Source organism: Drosophila eugracilis, unplaced genomic scaffold, assembly GCF_018153835.1.
Source record: "Drosophila eugracilis isolate 14026-0451.02 unplaced genomic scaffold, ASM1815383v1 contig_2154, whole genome shotgun sequence".
In the NCBI taxonomy this organism is placed as follows: domain Eukaryota; kingdom Metazoa; phylum Arthropoda; class Insecta; order Diptera; family Drosophilidae; genus Drosophila; species Drosophila eugracilis.
In genome coordinates this window covers 9,359,818-9,378,324 of record NW_024573038.1, presented here as the reverse complement: position 1 = coordinate 9,378,324, position 18,507 = coordinate 9,359,818, and the positions used below count along the sequence as shown (strand labels likewise).

General features: G+C 41.6%; 3 protein-coding genes across 4 annotated transcripts in view; 1 reads left to right on the top strand and 2 right to left on the bottom strand.

The window, feature by feature from the left end:
• Window positions 1-1,887, bottom strand: part of LOC108114346 — a 41,774-nt gene extending 39,887 nt beyond the window's left edge. Inside the window, exon 1 of one of the 2 annotated variants that reach the window (XM_017225286.2) lies at window positions 1,667-1,887. The gene's annotated coding sequence lies outside the window, so the exon portion shown is untranslated. The remainder of the gene's footprint in view (window positions 1-1,666) is intronic. The other variant, XM_017225287.2, reaches the window with a different exon arrangement.
• Window positions 1,888-11,234: 9,347 nt separating this feature from the next.
• LOC108114058 (probable G-protein coupled receptor Mth-like 6) lies at window positions 11,235-12,871 on the bottom strand. Its single transcript, XM_017224812.1, has 5 exons — window positions 12,612-12,871; window positions 12,300-12,551; window positions 12,081-12,237; window positions 11,825-12,019; window positions 11,235-11,769 (listed from the first exon to the last, which is right to left on the bottom strand). The coding sequence occupies exons 1-5, from the start codon at window positions 12,709-12,711 to the stop codon at window positions 11,730-11,732; spliced, it is 744 nt and encodes a 247-aa protein (XP_017080301.1). The 5' UTR covers window positions 12,712-12,871; the 3' UTR covers window positions 11,235-11,729.
• A 2,520-nt stretch (window positions 12,872-15,391) lies between these two features.
• Window positions 15,392-15,797, top strand: LOC108113930. Its single transcript, XM_017224636.1, is given in 2 exon segments — window positions 15,392-15,598; window positions 15,600-15,797. Coding segments are annotated over 2 exon segments (405 nt in total).
• Window positions 15,798-18,507: the final 2,710 nt, after the last annotated feature.

Here is an 18,507-nt window from a genome sequence, read left to right as displayed (position 1 = left end):
GGAAAAACCTTTTTTTTCCGAAGTTTCCGAACCTTTTTCAGCCGCAAATATTATAATGTGCCCCTGAACCCCAAACCGATTTTCGGTCGTCCTTCTCCTGGAGCACTTGAGCGTTGCTAAGCAAGATTTATGAGCCGCCCAGAGGGGGCGTGGCATTGGCATAGCCATAGCCTTTGCACTGGTTATTTATTTTTTTTGGTATTTGCCAAGGTCTTTTCGCTTTGTTTGCCATCTTTTGCGGCCTCTGAGAAGTTTTCAACTGGCCTTGCTCTTTTCGGGTTCTCCCCCTTCTGACCATTTGTTCTCATCTACGGGTTGTGGCATTTAAATAATTTAAAACATTTGAACGTTTTGGGGCAATTTGGTTAATGGCCTGTGCGCCTGCCAAAGGGTTCAAGCTTAGGAGTCCCCAAGCGAGCTCGTAAATAAAGGCCAGCGAACGATAACGATTGGGCTGTCTCAGCTGGCTAATGTGCACTATCAGATAAGTCCGGGAATAGGGACAAATGAGCTTGAAAAAAAAGGAGAGACGATGACTTGGCTTAAAGTCCAACAGCTTTAAGGACATGTGACGCAAGTCCTTGCAACGGTCGTTTATGTGGCGCACTAGTTCAAGGACTCGTCCAACTCGCTTCAACCCAATTACGCAAAAACTACATAAGCTCACAGTCGAACGCATACCGGTACACAGGGAGAAATATTATCACTATTTTTAGTTAACATTTTAACATTTTAATGAACTTCAAAGTTATATCTGGAACTTCCCTACACTTCTTTGACTTTTAAACTCTTTCAGTTCTAAACAGAATTCAGTTACTTGAACATATTCAATTCAAATTGATATTTGAATATGGTTTCCCCCTGTGTAGGGTCGTAAAATAAATGGCATCCAACCTGCCCTGGCAACCTTTAACCCTAAAAATGCGACCCGACCTAGAAATGTGTGTTTGCACGCTCTCACATCACCCATAGGGGTATCCTTTTTTGCACAAAGCTAGCGTGCCGTGAATTTTTGTTTATGCTTGCGGGCAGAAGATAAACACAAGCACACTCTCTCTTACACACACACATAAACACACACAAACATGTGGGTCGTGTAATATGTGCCAATGCCAAAGGATAACGTAGGGGCACATACGTATCCTGACTGACGACTGACAACGACATAACCACAAGCAGATAGCGCAGCTTATGCAAACGTTTCAAGGACAACGCTGCACCGATGTGTTGGTGCGAGCCTTTCAAAAGTGGCGCCTGCAGGTTATGCAACACTTTTGTGTGTGTGTTCCCTATTTTGCCACTCTATATAAGTGTATGTGTGTGTATGTCTGTGTTAGTAAGTGCCTTTGAGTTGGCTCTAATTGCTGGCAATTTGTCAGGCTAATTTGCTAAATTTGACACCTCAGCGAGCGCACACACTTGCAAATTAATGACGTCAAAAATATAACTCTCACTCTCTCTCTCTCTCTTTCTCTCTCTGTCTCTCGTTTTTTTTCCCTTTCTCGCTCTTCGGTCAGCTATTTGTGTGTGTGCGTGTCGTCAGCAGCAGCAGAAGCAGCAGCTGTGTGTGTATGTGTGTGCGTGTGCGTGCTGTTTTCACTTTCACTTTCATTGATTTTCAAGCATCGCAAACAAATGCTGGTCACCATATCAAAACACCACTCACTGCTTTTTCCACTGATTACAAGCTGACTTTTCACCTTTATATTTATTTGCTAACTTTTCGCGGGAAATATATATTTTTTCTTGATTTTTCTTTATTTGATTTTTTTACTGAACACTTTCTCTGGTTTTTCTCGGTCGCGTGGCTTCTTTGCGTGGCATCATGGTCCGCTAAAAAAGGGGCAGCCCGCAATTTTCAACGTCGAACTGCGCTCGCTGCCAAAACTGAACTGAGCTTCTGCCAAAAGCGTTGCCATGGCCAAAGTAGCAGAGCCAGCAGCAGCAGCAACAGCAGCAGCAGCAGTAGCAGTATTTTCCTGCTGAAAAACTGACTGTTAAATACTGGTAACAGTTTCGCAGTTGGCGGCGCATGCGCATATTTTCATTCGGATTTTCCCGCTTTTCTCGCCCCCCCATTTTTACGTCACAGCTCGCATCACACTGTTGCGTCCTTTATTTCACTCTCTTGCCAGCTTTGTTTACAACTGTTTGCCTGTTTGGATGTTTGGGATGTTTGGGTATTTTCCTATTTTCGTGCGCTCTGGCATCTATAAATAAAGTTACCCATACGCCACGTGGGCCACGGGCAAGGTGAGAAGCCATCAATCGCGTGATTGATTGCGGATATCTATTTTAGGTGTTAACAAGTATTTTAGCTTTTATAAGCAGGAATTTATTTTTAGACATGTCAATGGGAATAACTTAATGGGAAAGGGGATAAAGTTGGGTTATAATATATGGGACTGGAGATGTAGATGAGATGTAAATGATTGCCTTACTCATTAACAGTCAAGTTTTTTATGTTTTTTGTACGTTTAACTGGGCAAAGGGAAGTTCTTTAGGACCTCAAATTATTATTTGTCCACGTGTCGAGCAAATTACTTTGTCCAACTCAATTTGAAGGCCACAAATGCCCCAAAGAATAACTCGAACACGTTTTCTTTTGTCACTAGTATGTGTTAGTGTTAGTGTGTGTGTGTGTGTGTTTTTTGGGTTAGCAATTTTCACGCTGATTGGTTTCCAGTCATTTTTCGTTGTTGCCCTGCCTTCGCCTTTCATTTATTTTGTTCTTTTGGCCAAATAGAAAAAGTCAACGAGCCAAAGCCAAATGTCAACCACCCTACCACGCCCACATCCCTTCAAGGACTTTCGGAATTTAATAATGAAATAGCCCCGTCCTTGGCCTGCGAACAATTTTCAATTTTCCACTTTCAGCTTTTGCCGTTTGGCCTTCGGGCGAAAATGCGTTTGATAAATTTTCCCCCAAAACGAAATCGAAACAGGTCAAACTTTAGTTTAGCCCACGTTTGGTCACGAACTAGCTACGCAGTTGCAGTTGCAGTTACTGCATCGAATAATCATTTGCAATAACTAATTAAAAGTTTCTCCTCTGCGGATAATTTCATTTCGTTGCTAACTTTTTTCCTGTCGCAATCGATTACGTTTTCCTCTTTCCCCCTTTCGGGTTTTTTTGAGCCCTGCTGTTGGATGTGGGCCATAAATAACAACAAGTTAAGCACTTTCTCTACTGGGAGGCGTGGCATGTTGTGTGGGCGTTGCGGCCTAAAGTCCCAAAGGGGCGAAAGTTAAGAAAATGGCTGAGACAAAGTCGGAACAGTGCTGGGGAAAAAGGATGCGTAGAATGAGGGTGGGGGGACTCGGCTACGATTTTTATCAATGAACGATGGGCGACGGGACAAAGTTATTATGCGAAATCAGTGGGCGTCCACGTCCTTGTTTGTCCTTGCGTGGGAAGATTGTTGCTGCTCTCGATGTGATGTGTGTCATTTGGCCGAGGATATTGGCTGGGTTTCTTAAGGCCCAGAGTAGAGGAAGTTTGAATGCCCTCCCAAGAAGTTTGAAAAGAAGGTTAAAACAAGTCTTCCAAAATTAGACATGCCTTCCCTTTTTTGCAGGTCTATAGCAATTTTCCTGTAAAGTGAGGTGCTATAGCCCTTAACAAGCTTGCTAACCTATTTGCAGAGCCTTTGGGGCCAAAATCAATTACGGTCTATTCAAGGGTATGTCCAATTTTGACTCTGAATCAAGGCTGGAATTCCATTCAGCGGGGCTTCTGTGGCTTATAAATTCGCCTGCTTTCAAAATCATCTCATATCGAGGCCTGTCTGGGCCTGCCACTCAGCTGGCGGCCATATCGTCCTCGTCCGATTGAGGGCCAATCGAGTGGAGATACTGGCAGCTTTCGAACGAACTTTTACGACATCGCCATCGAGTACCCGGCTAATCATAACCGATAATGGCCAAGGGGCGGATTTTCGTGCATTCAACTATCTATCCGGCAGTTAGCAAGTTTTTTTTTTTGGCGGGTGTCGAGAGTTTGCTGCTCATTAGGGCGAAACTGTTGCAAGACTTTTAGTCCTGGCCAACTTGCTCTTTATGCTAGGCAGGGTGTGTGTGTGTGAGGGTGTGTGTGTGTGCCCGGCGCACTTACACTTAATTGAATCCTGCGGGCGTGGTTGCTGGTTGGGTTGAAGGATCCTAGTCGTATGGATGTGTGGCAGTGGTGGTGAGCCCCTGAGGCATGCGGCATGCCAAAGCGTTTAGCAACCAAATACGCTTTGCTACCGATTTGCCGCCCTGCCCTGCCCTGCCCCTGTCAGTCTTGCCCCGGTCTTTGTTGTTGTTAGAGCTCACATCCTGCCGGCGGCGCATCCTCGTTCTCATCCACATCGGCATTCACATGCACATCCTCATCGTCATCCTCATCTTCAGCCTCCTCCATCGTCATCCAGTGAACCAGGGAAGAAGGAGCCACTGAGCGAGGAAGCGAGCGGCTCTAATTCAATTAGCAAGTTCAGCGCCAAAGCGGCAAATGGCTCGTTAAACACGCTGTGTTTTTGTTGCCCCCGCAACTCCCCTCATTTTACCCTTCTTAAAGTGCACTTAGGAAATAGGTTTGGTACTTGCTAGATTATAGCTTAGGATGTGAGAGAGGTACTAAAAAGAAGGCCCTTCTTTTTCCCATCAAACTTGCTTTTTAAGAAATCTAATCAGAGAAGCTTCAAATTTATGTAAGACTTAAGTATATTTTCTATAGTTTCACAATATTTTGAGTTTAAAAACACTTACCTATAGTTTTCTACCAGTGCCTTGCTTTACATTCAGCATTTGGCTGCGCTGCTCGTCGTCTCCTGGCTTTGGGTTTTGTCCTCCTGCTTAATGCCACTTCACTTGTGTTTGCTCGTTTTTTAAACATGTTTTATTACATTTTTTTCGCTAGCTGGCGCCGTTTTCATGCCACCGGAAGTTGCCACACACAGAGACACACACACACAGCTATAAAGTGTGTGGCAAAATGAGCAATGAGCAATGAGAAAATGAGCAAAATGTTATAAATTGCCAAAAGTCCGCTTTGGCTCCCTTTTCTTTGTTCTCAGCGGTTTTTTGTTAACCTATTTGGTTTGTTAGATAATGCACGGGAAAATCTTGTTCACTGACCAAATGTGTGGAACACACCCATGCCCCTTCCTCAGGATAATTATGAGCTATGTGTGTGTGTGTGTGTGGCATAGCCTGACCACAGTCTCTTACCTACGTTTAATTTATGCACAAATAACCCGAGCAAATTATTCGCTTTGTTCCGCAAATGTTTTTCGAGTGAATTGTGTTTGGTCAGGAAAAACGGGAAAGCGGAAAAGCGGTGAGAGAACTTTAGCCAACGTTTCATCTTCCACTCCAATATCTATGGAGATTAACAAGCGTGTGGTGGTGTGGCTTTCCTTTTCCACACTTTTCCGGGCCTGTTCTTTACATACCACCCCCACCCCCCTTCGATGCTGACCATAATCGCCTTTTCTTGCCAGTGGCCAGTGGCATATGCCCATCGTTAGCTGGATATATCCTGGCTGTCTGGGGTCTGGGTCGTAGGACCAGCAAACTGGATACCGATTCTCCAATCCGTTTGCCCTTTGCTGGCATTTTCTCCACGAATTTTCCTTCCCCTCTTTTGCTTTTCACACATTTAGTTGGATTTCAGAGTTTCACTGCGCTTTGGCCAATTTTTTTCCACTACTTTTTTCCCAGCAGCTGCAGCAACAAAAGTCCATTATCCTTTTCGGCGTTATCGGTAATCAATTTCAGAGGACCATCGCAGTTGGCAGGAAAGGAAAAAAGACGAAAGTTTTGGCCCCCCAAACAGTAGCGGCAGTTTGCAAAAGTAACAACAACAATAACAATTGTTAGTTTTGAAATATGCACGACCCGCACCCGCACAGCTCAGCCAATGGCCAGGCCAGCCAATCACCACCCACTCACACGCATGGAGCCTAACAAAAGCTTTTGAAGTGCTGTTTGCTGTTCCAGCAGCGTTTCCATCACCCAGGAGCTGCACTGCAAAGAAAATTGTAACTAAAATTATTGCTAATTTTGGATTTTTGTGTTTTATTAGATTGGAAAGCTTTAGTTTTCCCCATTTGTCTTACATTTCCTTAACTTGTAATGAAAACTTTAAAGAAATTCCTAAGTTTTTCACCGTGCACAAAGCGAGTTTTGTAAGCGAATTTTCCACTGAAATTTCAGTCGCCCCCAAACGAATAATTCAATTGCAATGTGCAGCCATTTTCGTTGTTGTTGCCGTTGCGCTGGCGTTGCTGCTGTTGGCCAGTCACTTACATAGTTGTCGAGTTGTTGAAAGTTTGATTTTTTCTTCTTGTTGTTGTAGCAGCTTTCTGGCATTGCCATTGATGTTGCACTCGCAATTGGCTACAAATTGGCTTGTCGAATTAGAAGAGATGGCTAAAAGAGTGGGAGTAGTCTAAATCAGGACTCAGCCTTGCGCTAGATTTCAGCAGCAAGTGGTTCCTAATTGAATGCGAACAGCTGCAGGAGCTGGCTCTCCCTCGCTCTCACAAATATAATTACATTTTCCATACATACACTTCTGTCTATCTGTATCTCCTCCTGCTCGTCCGATGAATTATGCAGATGCTTCTGCAGCTGCTACTGCTGCTGCTGCTCCTCCTTTTGTCTGGCCGTGTTCATTTCACTGCAGTCCTTTATCCTTTGTGATGGAGGGATGGGGAGGGGCTTAAGAGGCGGCGCCATGGGGAAAAGTGAAACTGTAGCCTCTCATTCCGCTGTGAAAAGCGCTTTTCAATTTGGCGGCTTGCCTCAACACAACTCAAACCATCTGAATTGGGCTCTCGGTTCGGCTTTCACTTTTCAATTAATTCTTGTGGCGGCCGCGTTGTGGCATTTTATGTAAGCGCTCCCCGGTTGCAATTTCAATGCCCTGAGGTTCACCAAATGGGTTGGTTAGTTTAACTAGAAAGCGTTGGATAATGGTAAAGATTTATATATAGATTTAAAGGACATCATTCTCGATCTTGGGATCTAGAATTGAAAGCCTTAAGCCTTAAGCCTTAAGTTAAAGTTTTATAATTTGTGAAAGTTGGTTAGACTTATATACATAGTTTGATGATAATTTGTATTTTATTATAAATTTTCATGTTTAAGTTTCTTAATTTACCTTCACAATTTGTCATGTTTCACCTGCAAAGCCTCTTCTCTATACCGATTACGTGGCAATCTCTTCTGGATGTTACCCATTCAGAGTTTTCCAGGGGCCAGGCCAAAACAACTGCTCCTCCTGCCCCTCGGAATATTTTCGACAGTGGCTTTTTTATGTGGGTCAGTGCGGAATTTGGCTGCTGCTCAGAGAGGCTGCCAAGCCACGTGACTATTTGGAACAATTGCAGGCGGGAAGGCAGGCAGAGTACCGGGCCAAAAAGCCACGGCAACAATGTGGGGCGAGTGTGTCGATTAGCCAAATTGAAAATGACAAGCTGGAAGCGAAAAAGAAGCGCCACAAACTGGGCCAGGGAACAGCTTATTATGCTGAAGATGATGCAGTGGGGCGGTGGGCGGTGGGCGGTGGGGTGTGGGAATAACCCACCAGGAACCAGGAAGTGGGTCAACTGTTTAGCGAGTGGCTGCCAATAAGAGTGCATTGTCGAGGGGTCGAGTGGCAGGGGAATAAAGAAAATATATATATATACGAGCAAAAATGTATATTGGTAAATCTGAAATGCCAAAGCTCCCACCCGGCGTATGAGTAATTTTCTCTAAGCGGTTTACACAGAGCAGCGGTCCACTCCGCATTTTATTTTCAGTTCGAGCGATTGGGGTCCAATGCAAAATCCGATATACGATTTATTTTGGTTAACTGCACATCCAATAAACTACAGAGAATGGGAGAGAAGCGGAGCACAAGGACGGGAGGGAGGGTTAATGGGGGGGAAAAGCAGGGAGCGGGAGGAACGATGTGTAAATATTGACTTTTGAAAATCGAAATCGTCAAAATGTTCATAAAAGTCCAATGGAAACCGTTCAGCGCAGCAAATATTTGGCTCTGCGAGCAGACATGACTCCTGTCCCTCCCCCCTCTCCATATTCATTTCAGGATTTTCTTCTTTTTTTTTTTTTTGCGAATCTGTGTCCTGCGGATGTGCATGACCATGGCAACTTTGACCAGCGACCATTCACTCCTCTTTCCTTTCTGACTTCAGCTTGCTGAAAATCACAGCGTATAAATAATGAAAAGCGATTTAATTTTTAACAGCTGCAGTTTGTGAGTGTGTTGTTGAGGAATCGCGTGTTGGTTCTCCCGAGCACTCCCTGACCAACCCAAATTCAATCCCAAAACCATGTCCTAACCATCCTGGCACGACTTAAATGCTCAAATTTCACACTTCATTTGGGCACGACTTGCAGCCATGGCCGGGGCTTTGTATGGGATTTGTTTCGGGGGTTTCGCTGATGAAATTTGGGGCCATCAATTATGGACACTCACAGGTGGTTGCGGTCTGTGGCCAGCAGATCAAAAGTTTGGGGTTTCATTGATTAGATTTATTTGTGGAATTTAAGTGAATGAAAATGTCTAAAATGGTGTTGTGGTTTGTTCTGTCAAGCTGTGTAATTCATTGCTATTTTTGGTGTCAATATTTTGAGTTTTAACTCTCTTTGTGAGTTTTTTAGTCAAGGCTGAGGAGGCTGTTCATGTTTAACTTTGACATATTCCCTCTTCTACTCTTTAAGCTTTTAAGTAAATAAAAACATTTAATATTTTTTCTTGCTCTTTTTTAATCCGCAACAGTGACTATTTTGATAAATATGGAAGAATAAACTTTGTCTCTTTTTTAACTTTTTTTTAACTCTTAAAAAAGTTTGTGCCTGCCAGCTCTGCGATTATCAGTGAAAACAGTTTAACCTTCTTTTTTTTAATACTTCCATTAATATAACTTTTTTAAGCAGTGAAAACTAATTAACGTTCTTTTAATTGATTTTTTAATCAAAAAGAAGATAAACGAACATTTTTTTATAAAACAAATATTGTCTTTAATAAAGAGAAACTTTTATTTAAAATTCATTGACACTAGCCAGTGTTTTTTCATTTTAATAGTTAAAGCTGCTGCTGCTGCTTGCTTCTACTCTCTCTAGAAACTTTGTTACCTTAAAACTCTTTGACTTTTTTACGACCCTTGAGAGCTTTAGTAACATTTCCCCAACCTTATTTGTTAATGTCTTCTAACATATTCCCAACAGTTGTAAGCTGGCTTTTATGGGCTTAATGTCTCAGCCATAAACGAAACTTTTGCCATTATGTAATTTTCACATTTTCATATCATAATTTAATGCCATAGTTGATTGAATTGGACGAGGCACCTGCCTGAACTGCTTACAAATATGACTAAATGCTTGAGTTTGAGGGCCATCTTAATTGGTAATAAAACTTGGTCGTTAAAATGTAAGCGATGCATTTTCAAGTTTAAAGCGTTGGCCAAGTTAGTTGGCCAGTTTTCTTGGCTCCTCAATGGAATATAGCTTACAGCAAAGTTGACATTCATTATGGCGGGCTAAAAAAGGGAAGATGGAGACAAAAGCGGAAGCTGCTTGGCTCGCCATTTTCTTCCATTTCCGCAATTTCAACGCTGGGACAATGGCAACAGGCGCTGAATTAGCAAAGGGGAGAACAAGGAGCAAGAGGAGTGTCCTGTCCGATCCTGGAACTTCTCTCGCCCCCCCCTCCGGGCTCATCAAAAACTGTTTGAAATGAGTTTTTATTAGTTTTTGTTGCTGCCATTTTTTTGCTGTCACTTGTTGTTTCCTATCTTTCTCTCTCTCTCTCTCTGTGTGTGTTTGTGTGTTGGTTGGTTTCTCTTTTTTTTGTGTGTGTGTGCGTGTTAATTAAATTTCAAATGCACAAAAGAACTAACGACACGTTGAGAGGAGAAGAATTTGCGAAAGGAAGGGGAATGAATGGCGGTCGAATAATACCAAACACACACACACAAACACACACACACACATTCTTACTTTAATTGCATCCATGTGTGTAAATGAAAATGTTTGCCATGTTTTCCCTCATATTTTCCATTTCCCCATTCCCTATGTTTTGGCATTTTTGCATTTAAGCAAGCAAAAATTGTAACAACAACAAGGAGGCAATGTGGCCAGTTCGGCGGCAAAGATTTACTCGGACCAACGCCAAGTTTCTGGCCATAAACTTTATTCCGGGGGTTTCCTAGTAAAATGCTTTTCCTCTTTGCAGCCTCTATTTCCTCTATTTGTTGTTGTTGTTGTTGTTGTTTGGCAGCATTTGTTTTGTTATGGTTTTAATTAAGTTTTAACTGGCGCTAGACCAAAAATGCACCAAACCAGATCTCTGTGCTCCGACCTCCAGGAGCTGTTATAATTCACATGCAACACGGAGAGAAATTTTCTACGATTTTTCCTGTCTTTTTTACTGACTGAAGTTAAGGTTGCTTCATAGTAAAGAATCATCATTTCATATGTTAACTCACCCAGATTTATTCCTAGTGTATAATCCTGGCAAACACACACAATGGAAACCGAAACCTTGCCCATGAGGCAGCTTTCAGCTTTCGGTTTCGCTTGGCCTGGCGGGATCTTTCCCCGGCTAGAGGACGGGAACAGTGCCATTTGAAGGCTGCCGCTGACAGGCGACGGGGAAATTGATTAATGTGACTTGTAAATGGCGCCAGATGGTATATGGAATGAGAGTAGTTGCTGCTATGAGAGAGAAAACCCCCTATGTAAACGGCCTAGAAATGTTGACTTGAAACTGCAGCAATTTGTGGCTGAAATTGTTGCGCCAAAATGTGTCACATGCAATTGTGTGGCTGAAAGTCAAGGAGCATGTTCAAAACACTCTCTCTCTTATGCTCACTATGGCAACATCTATTAGCCAAGGTCCTGGGCGTCCTTGGACTGCGTTTAGTTAATAGCCTACACCATAATTAACAGCCGCCAAGCAAACAATTTCAATGTTTGCTCCCGGATGAAAAATGATTTCCAGGGCCTTTTGTGGCCTGTTTTCACGTGGCAAGGCATCATAAATTTTCTACCCGCTCTCCGTGTTCAAAAATTTCATTATGCGAAAGTGAGTTCCGTTAATGTGTTTCCCAAGTTGGTGGCGCAGAAGATGCCGGAAAATTCAAGAGCTGCTCTTGAGACCAAATTATGCACACGGCAAACAGTAAACATTAACGACACGAACACGAGGCAATAACAAGGCATGACAGAGGTTAGGTATTAAAAATATATTCTTGATAGTTGTTAAGCAAGTTTTAGACTAAACATTGTTAATATAAATAAGTGGCATTAAATATAAAATCAGTGGCACGAAAACATTTTTCCAACGTGACTAACCATTAATATAAAATTCTTTTCATTCAAATCAACATTAACAGTTGAGTATATAATTATCAGAATATTCATTATATTGAAAACTACTGCCAGGGGAATACATTCCAAGTACAGTGAAATAAATCTCAATTTCAAATTATACATTTCTTTACGGTGAAAAGTGCGTAGGAGATGCCTCGAGGGGCAAGAGGCATGAAACCTTATCAGTGCCATTCTTTGCTCATTGAATTTCAGGCAACCAATAGTTTGTACAAATTTAATGGGATTTTTATTGAAAAAGTTAACTCAAATTATTTATAAAAATGACATAACTGCTAAAGGTCTACTCATGGATTAGTTTCTACGAATTTTTTATTACCAAAAGTTGCCAATTTCTTCTTTTAAATCTGAACAAGCGGACTTTGTGTTCTGCCCTGAATCCTGGTAGAAAAATAATAAGGTTAACAAAAAACTTGAGACTATTTAATGATCTTACCGTTCCATGACTAGACGCCTTGTACTGCTTTTTAGGGCAAATAATACAAAAACAACCGAACCCAAAGATAAATGGTAGTAGAAAACAGGCAAAAATAAATATTGCCAATATACATTGCCACGAATGAAGTAGGGAATAAAGTCCAGGATCCAAGACATGCCCATCATGACAAACAATCGCAGAAACTTGAGGTATCTTTAAGATTTGGGATACAACATGATTTGAGTAAACATTACATAATCTAACTAGTTCTTACCGTCGTTTTTGCGGGATCGAATTAGATGTCTGATACTTTTTCAAGTTAAGGGCCACCTTCTTTATTTGAAAGACCGCCACCAGAAAGAAGATCCAATTGATGCAGTTTAGAGCCAGTATCGGACCAATAAAGTATATTAGTATGGACCAGTCATTAGCTGAAACAAAACGAAACATTTGATAAAATATAATGATTTCGGTATACGTATGTTAAACTTACGGTGAAACCAGCACTGATAGAAACCAATAGAAGGCATCCATTTCAATGTTGACAGATCTCCGCCCCAAATCCGATCTATTAGAAATATAGCACTGGTCCCCAAAGCCGCTAAGCCCCAGACAAAAACATTGTAGATACCAAATCTATATCGAGAATCATTCACATGTATTGCCAGCAATCCTATTCTGATTTGAAAGCTAATTGCAAAAAGCCAAAAAAGAGATCCCAATGCAAAGAAGTATCTAGCGTAACCTGTAAGAGTTTGGGATTTCGATATTTTAATGGTTTCTTAATTACTTTTGAACAACAGACCTGCTAAAGTACAAGCCTCGTTCAGTAAATTTCCATACTTCGTCAGAATCCACATCCCATGGTGAAATGAGAAGCAAATAATGTAGCAGAAAAAGCACATCTGGATCAGGTTCCATTTTTTAGTTACGAAAACATAAACTGCGATTGTTAGAATACTGCAAGTCAGTGATATGACAACAACTGCAGGAATAAAAACAAAATGTGTATTATAACTTTTACTTATTTAGCTAGTAAATAAACAAACCGCTTGTTTATTTACTCTCTTCGACAGCTTTTTAGGTTATGTTAGGTTATTGATCGATGTTTTAATTCGATATAATCGATATAATGTTTCAAGCGCCCTCTGTCTTGGCGGGTAATTTTTGAATTTGAAAAATTGATCTTGAACAAGTTTAAACTTTGAGATCTTATAGTTGACATTTACTTACTATATATCTCCTGATTTGGTTCTTCGGAACTTCTATACTCGCAGGGCCTGTGTATAACAAGAAATAAATCTTTTCGAAGCTCCAAGTTATGTTGGTTGGCATAGAGGCAGAAATCCTCTTTGCTTATGGTTAAGTTTTGGTTTTGAATACTAAAATCTCCGTTCTGTAAAATATTTATTAGGATAACAGAAAAATAATAAGGAGTTTTAAAGACAAACCTCAAACATTATGAGCTCATCTCCCGTAAGTTTATAAAATTCATCACAATATTCGAACCGATCACTTTCCACTTTTAAATCGGTGTTAAGGTACAGGGTTTTCATGGATCCGTCATCTAAAAACTTGTTCAGATACGGTTTGACCATCAGAAGCTCCTTCTTTACACTTTCACTACACTCGCTGTTGGCCAGTATACGATTTCGAGGGCAGCAGACCCGAATACTGGGTTTTTGTGATATTTCCGAAATATTGGCCCCAGTCTGATGAAGAACTTCTAGAGCCAGAACTACGGCGTATAATTTCACAATCATTATGGGAAACGTATGTATCGCGATCTAAACACCGAATGAATCTTGATATCCGAAATTCTCTGATTTATATTGCCTTATTTCCGAAATCAGTAACTACAACAGCTGAAACCCTACGTCATTATTTTTATTCCCCACAGAACCTTTTTGTTTATTCTGAAACTTGCTGATAAAAAATGTTAGGAATGAAAGTTTGATGGCAAAACAAATTTTGTCTTCGTTTTCCGGTGAGTCATCTTATTTATCAAGGAAATTTAAGAAAATTTTAATGGAATTTGCGTAAAGATATTTGGTATTTATTTCTTAAAAATGCAAAATTCGACTATGCCAAGAATAAATTCCTTTCTTTAATTTATGCCAATAAATTGCTTATGCAAAAAGAACTCCCCAGTTCCAGCGGAGGCCAATGTCAGCTTAACGATTTAATGCCAACACCCTTCTTTTGCATATAAATGCTGGGTAAAAATAAGTTAACTGACTTCGACATTGGCTGCCTACGCAGTTCTGTAACGGGAAATTTGCAATTTCTGCATTAAGTCAACAAGGCGGATGGATGCTGTTCCCTGGCAGCCAAAGGCGGGGGAAAAGTGGAGGGGAAAAAGAGCCCGGGAAAAGCGAGACATTTGCTGCGTTGCTGGTGTGACATTTGTTTGGTTTTAATTTCGGTTCAAAGGTTGCCATGGCTGCCAGGCTCCCAGTCTCCCAGTCTCCCTGCCACCCACTTTCCAATTCCCAAACCAGCGGCCAATGAAGTATTCAGGGTGGACCGAAACACTTGCTGTCGTCGCAACTGGTGAATGCAAAATTGAAATATTGCATGAATTGCAGGAATGCACTAAGCCATGAAGTAACCACCCGCCCGTCCCTTTCCTATTTACCAACTCCCAAAGCAAAATGGGCATGGCCAACACACGACGTCGTGCAACTATTTAATAAACATCAGTGTAGTGGAATGGAGTATCCCCATCCTCCTACTCCTCCTCCTCCTCCTGCTGCTGCTGCTGCTACTGCAATCCTCCTTCACTCATTTTGGCTGCGGTTGGAGAAGCTTTTGATGTCTCGCTCGGGTGCATTTAATAAGCTGCCGGAACGCCAAAAGGGGGGCGTGGTCGGGTCCTTTGACTCCAAGTCAATGAGGCGGCCTTGGGGAATTCTAGAAACATGGTTCAAGATGTCGGGAACATAGCATTTCCAGCTTTGAGATATACACTAACATTTCCAGATAAAAGCAGTGAGGAAGCTGTTTTTATATTAAGAGAAAAATTAGTTTTATGAACCTATTTGTTAAGTTTTAAGTCTGTTTCTAGGCTTCATTTAATTTCAATGGTTAGTTCTGCTGCATTAACTTCTTTCCCTAACTACAACAGACTTCTTCCTTGGGACAAGAACCTACTCTTCTTACTATAAAGCATTCTGATGGGCTAAGGCAAGAAGCTATAAGCGAAGTTCTTTTCTGCTTAATATTATTTTCTTCGTAGTCTGAAAAATTTATAGACAGCTTTCAATATTTTCCAGTTAATACAAAGATTTTCCACTTACGCAGAGGCTGGTCCAATGGAAAACCCATTCTAAATGCCGCAAATAGGAAAACCAAAATGACTTGGACTAACATTGCCAGATAGTGTATACTCCTATTATAGGATAAACTTTAATTAACCAAGCGAGGGAGATGAAATAGCTTTAGCTCTGCTTGAATATGCCAACTTAGGTAAGGCATTTCTGTTAGCTCCATAATTTATATGCCCTTTCGATTTGTTATGCAATCTATTGGATTCCTGTTCAGTTTACTTTACTGAGGCAAGTGCGAATGGAATACAAAAGAAAAATGTTGTTTGCGAATGTTGGTAAACAAAGAGAGAGAGAGAGGGAGAAAGCCCACTGCCAACTGCTGGTTATACCTAAACCTTTTGGATTTTCTTACTGCTCTGGCTGGCTGGGTGCCAGCTGGTTGTTTGGATGGGTGGGATTCCACAATAAACCAGGACCAAACCAGACCAGGAACTACGTGGAAGTGACGAAGGCAACGGCAAATGGCAACGGCAACGAGGCATCTGGAGCAGCAGCAAAAACCCAAAACTATTTGCACTCAACAGCGGCAACAAATGTTGCTGCGGTGTTGCCTTGTGCTACTTACGGCTGCCATTTGATGGCGATGTCGATGTGGATGCCGATGTTTTTGCCCCAACATCCTAGCCAGGACTCCAAAGTATTCCCCGAACCGAGCTGGCTGAGCAAATATGAAGGCGCCTGGTGATGTGTTTACAAGTTTGTGAATTGTTGTCATTGTCGTCATCTGGCCGGGCTGCCCCCTCAATCTTGGCCAGCACTCGGTGCTCAGTCTCAGCCCGCTTTTCATTACCAATAGAAGGCAAGCCCTTTCTCTCTTTCCATCTGCCCCCCCAAAATGCAAACATCAATCAAGCTGCATTATGCAAATATTCGCTCGAAAGTTGCAACAAAAGCGCATCGAGCTAAGGGAGAAGTGAAAGACGACAAATGGGAAATCGGAAATGGGTTTGGGTATAGGGTTTAGGGTTTTGTTTTTTTTGGGGAGGGGGCTAGAGATTGGAGAGCAGCCTGTCAGACGGCAAAAAGCAGTTGCTATCCGTTTCACCGCCACCCATCATCCATCGCTGCTGTCAGTGGCATTACTAAGACAACAAGAAGAAGGTTCATCAGTTACACTGAGATAAAAAGGGATTCTCCATTAATGAATCGGAAAATAAAAGTCTTTTTTTTATTAACTAAACTTCTACCCGAAAAGAAGAAAGATACAAATTTAAAGGTAAACGGAAATTATTATTAAATATCTTTTAATTTTCCCAAAAACATTTTCAATGCACCGCCAATATTTATCAATTTTCCAAGTACACAAAAACAAGATAAAGAAAATCGAAAGCCAAGGCAAGACAGCTGCCAATAGTTCGACTTGGCGGGATTCTCCTGCTCGCCATTCGCCATTCGCCATTCGCCTGAATTAAACGATAACGAGTTTTGGCTTTCATCGCTTCATTTTGAAGCTAAAAGCAAGTGAAGGGCTTGCTGGCTGCCAGCGCCAGAAAAGCCAAGAGCCAAGAGCGAGGAGCTGAAGAGCTGCAGAACCAAAAGGGCCAAAAGCCGGCCTTTGTTTATGCGTAAAGTTTCGCGACTGTGGGATAGAAAGGAAAGGCGGACTAGAAATATATGTGGGGATTGCATTATTCGGGGGAAGGATGAAATTAAAATGTCTGCAACAATTTATGCCAACACTTTAAAGGGCAGCTCCACAGGGGGATTCCGACTGCACCCAACCAGTGATCCTGTACATATATGCAACTGCAGCATAGTATTGAAGTGCCATACAGGGAATCCATATTCCCGAATTCCATTTCATTTCCCTTTTGGAAAACTTTCTGTGGGAGTGGAGTTCCAACTTTTTCGCTGCTGACAATAAACAAAAGGCACGGGGGCAAAGGCAAAGGCAAAAAAAAAAAAGAAAGGAAAACAGAAATCTTCCAGGACATTTTGGGGGCGTTGGCGATGGGGGCAGAAGGCGTGGCAAGCTTGGCTCTCGTCTGCAGTTTGTTTAGCTGGCAACACTTTGTTGGAAACTTTGCATAAACTTTGCGTTTGGCTTTAATATTTTTTTCTCTTGTTTTCTTTTTTTTTGGAAAAATCGCGAGAAAAACTTTGCAAATTACTTTTACGATTTCCGAACAAAATGCAAGGCATACAAGAGCAAAAATTGCCGTGTGCCGTTAATTGCAAGCAATTTGCGTTGCATTAAAAGTTAATGCCATGTCTAAATCCGGAAAATTCCCAGGCTTAAATGGAAGGCTCAGTGAAGAATGCTGAATTTAATAGGTTCAAGAAGAAAGTTTGCTAATGACGAAACGCTGTTTGAAATTAACATGCAACTTTGATGCAACAACCAGTTCATTTCACTTCCGCCCACGGGGATCACGCCCACCTTTTGCATAATCCCTCATCTGGTAAGTAGTTCTGCTGGGGAAATAAACAATTTAATTAGGCGGCGGTGGTACGACCATGGGTGTGTGTGTCTGCAAGTGAAATCAAATATGCGTAAACATCGAGCTACAAGATTGAGGCACCTCCGCCCACCCAAAAAGCGCCCAAGAACACATACATATCTAAACACGACGCAGGCATGCGTAATTAAATTTACATGAATTTGATATTGAGCACACACAACACACATATACACACACACAAGCAGACACCCACACATTCGCATGGTTGAATTGCGCGGCCTGCAATTAGCATTGCCTACTTGCTAGCGCAGAAAGCAGGAAGCTCAAATTTCTATTGCCTGCTTTCGAGCGCTTGGCTTGAAATAGAATTCTAGCATTTCAATGCGTAACACACACCTACAATCGAGGTCAACGAAATAGGAACAAAAAAAATATTAAAAAAAATTATATTTAATGAAATTTTAATAATTTTATTTTCTGTTTTCTTTAAATAGTAAAATATTTTATAATTTAAAATTAAGTATATTTTATGTTGATATTATTTTGAGACACCCTTAGGTGTACTACACATACGCATAAGAGTGAGACAACGTACTGACACAAATGAACTGTTGCGAAAGTTCATAGCGAGGGGAAAACTTTTGGCATTGTCTGATTCGTCGGCCCCTCCCTCCTAATTGGCTATGACCCCGCCCCCCTTGTCGAGACCAATGAATCTCTAATTTGGCGCATTTCAGAGTTCATAATAATTAAAATTACGCGCTGTCTACAATGTTGTTTGTACCCGCTGTCGTTGTTGTCCTTGTTATATGTATTATTTATGGCTTGCAAAACTTTGTCCTTGCGACTTTTGCCATTGCCTTTGACTTGATGCCAACTTTTCGGTTGTCGTTCGTGGCATTCATCAACTTTTTGCGTAAACGTCAACGAATCAGACACAGGCAGCCAGCAAGTAAGAGCACGAAGGAGT

Coding starts and splice junctions, on each gene's coding strand:
- LOC108114058 (XM_017224812.1), bottom strand. CDS start 12,711: ATGTGCTTTTTCTGCTACATTATTTGCTTCTCATTTCACCATGGGATG. Junction 12,552..12,611: donor CGAGGCTTGTACTTTAGCAG/GTCTGTTGTTCA, acceptor AAACTCTTACAG/GTTACGCTAGATACTTCTTT. Junction 12,238..12,299: donor CTATCAGTGCTGGTTTCACC/GTAAGTTTAACA, acceptor GTTTTGTTTCAG/CTAATGACTGGTCCATACTA.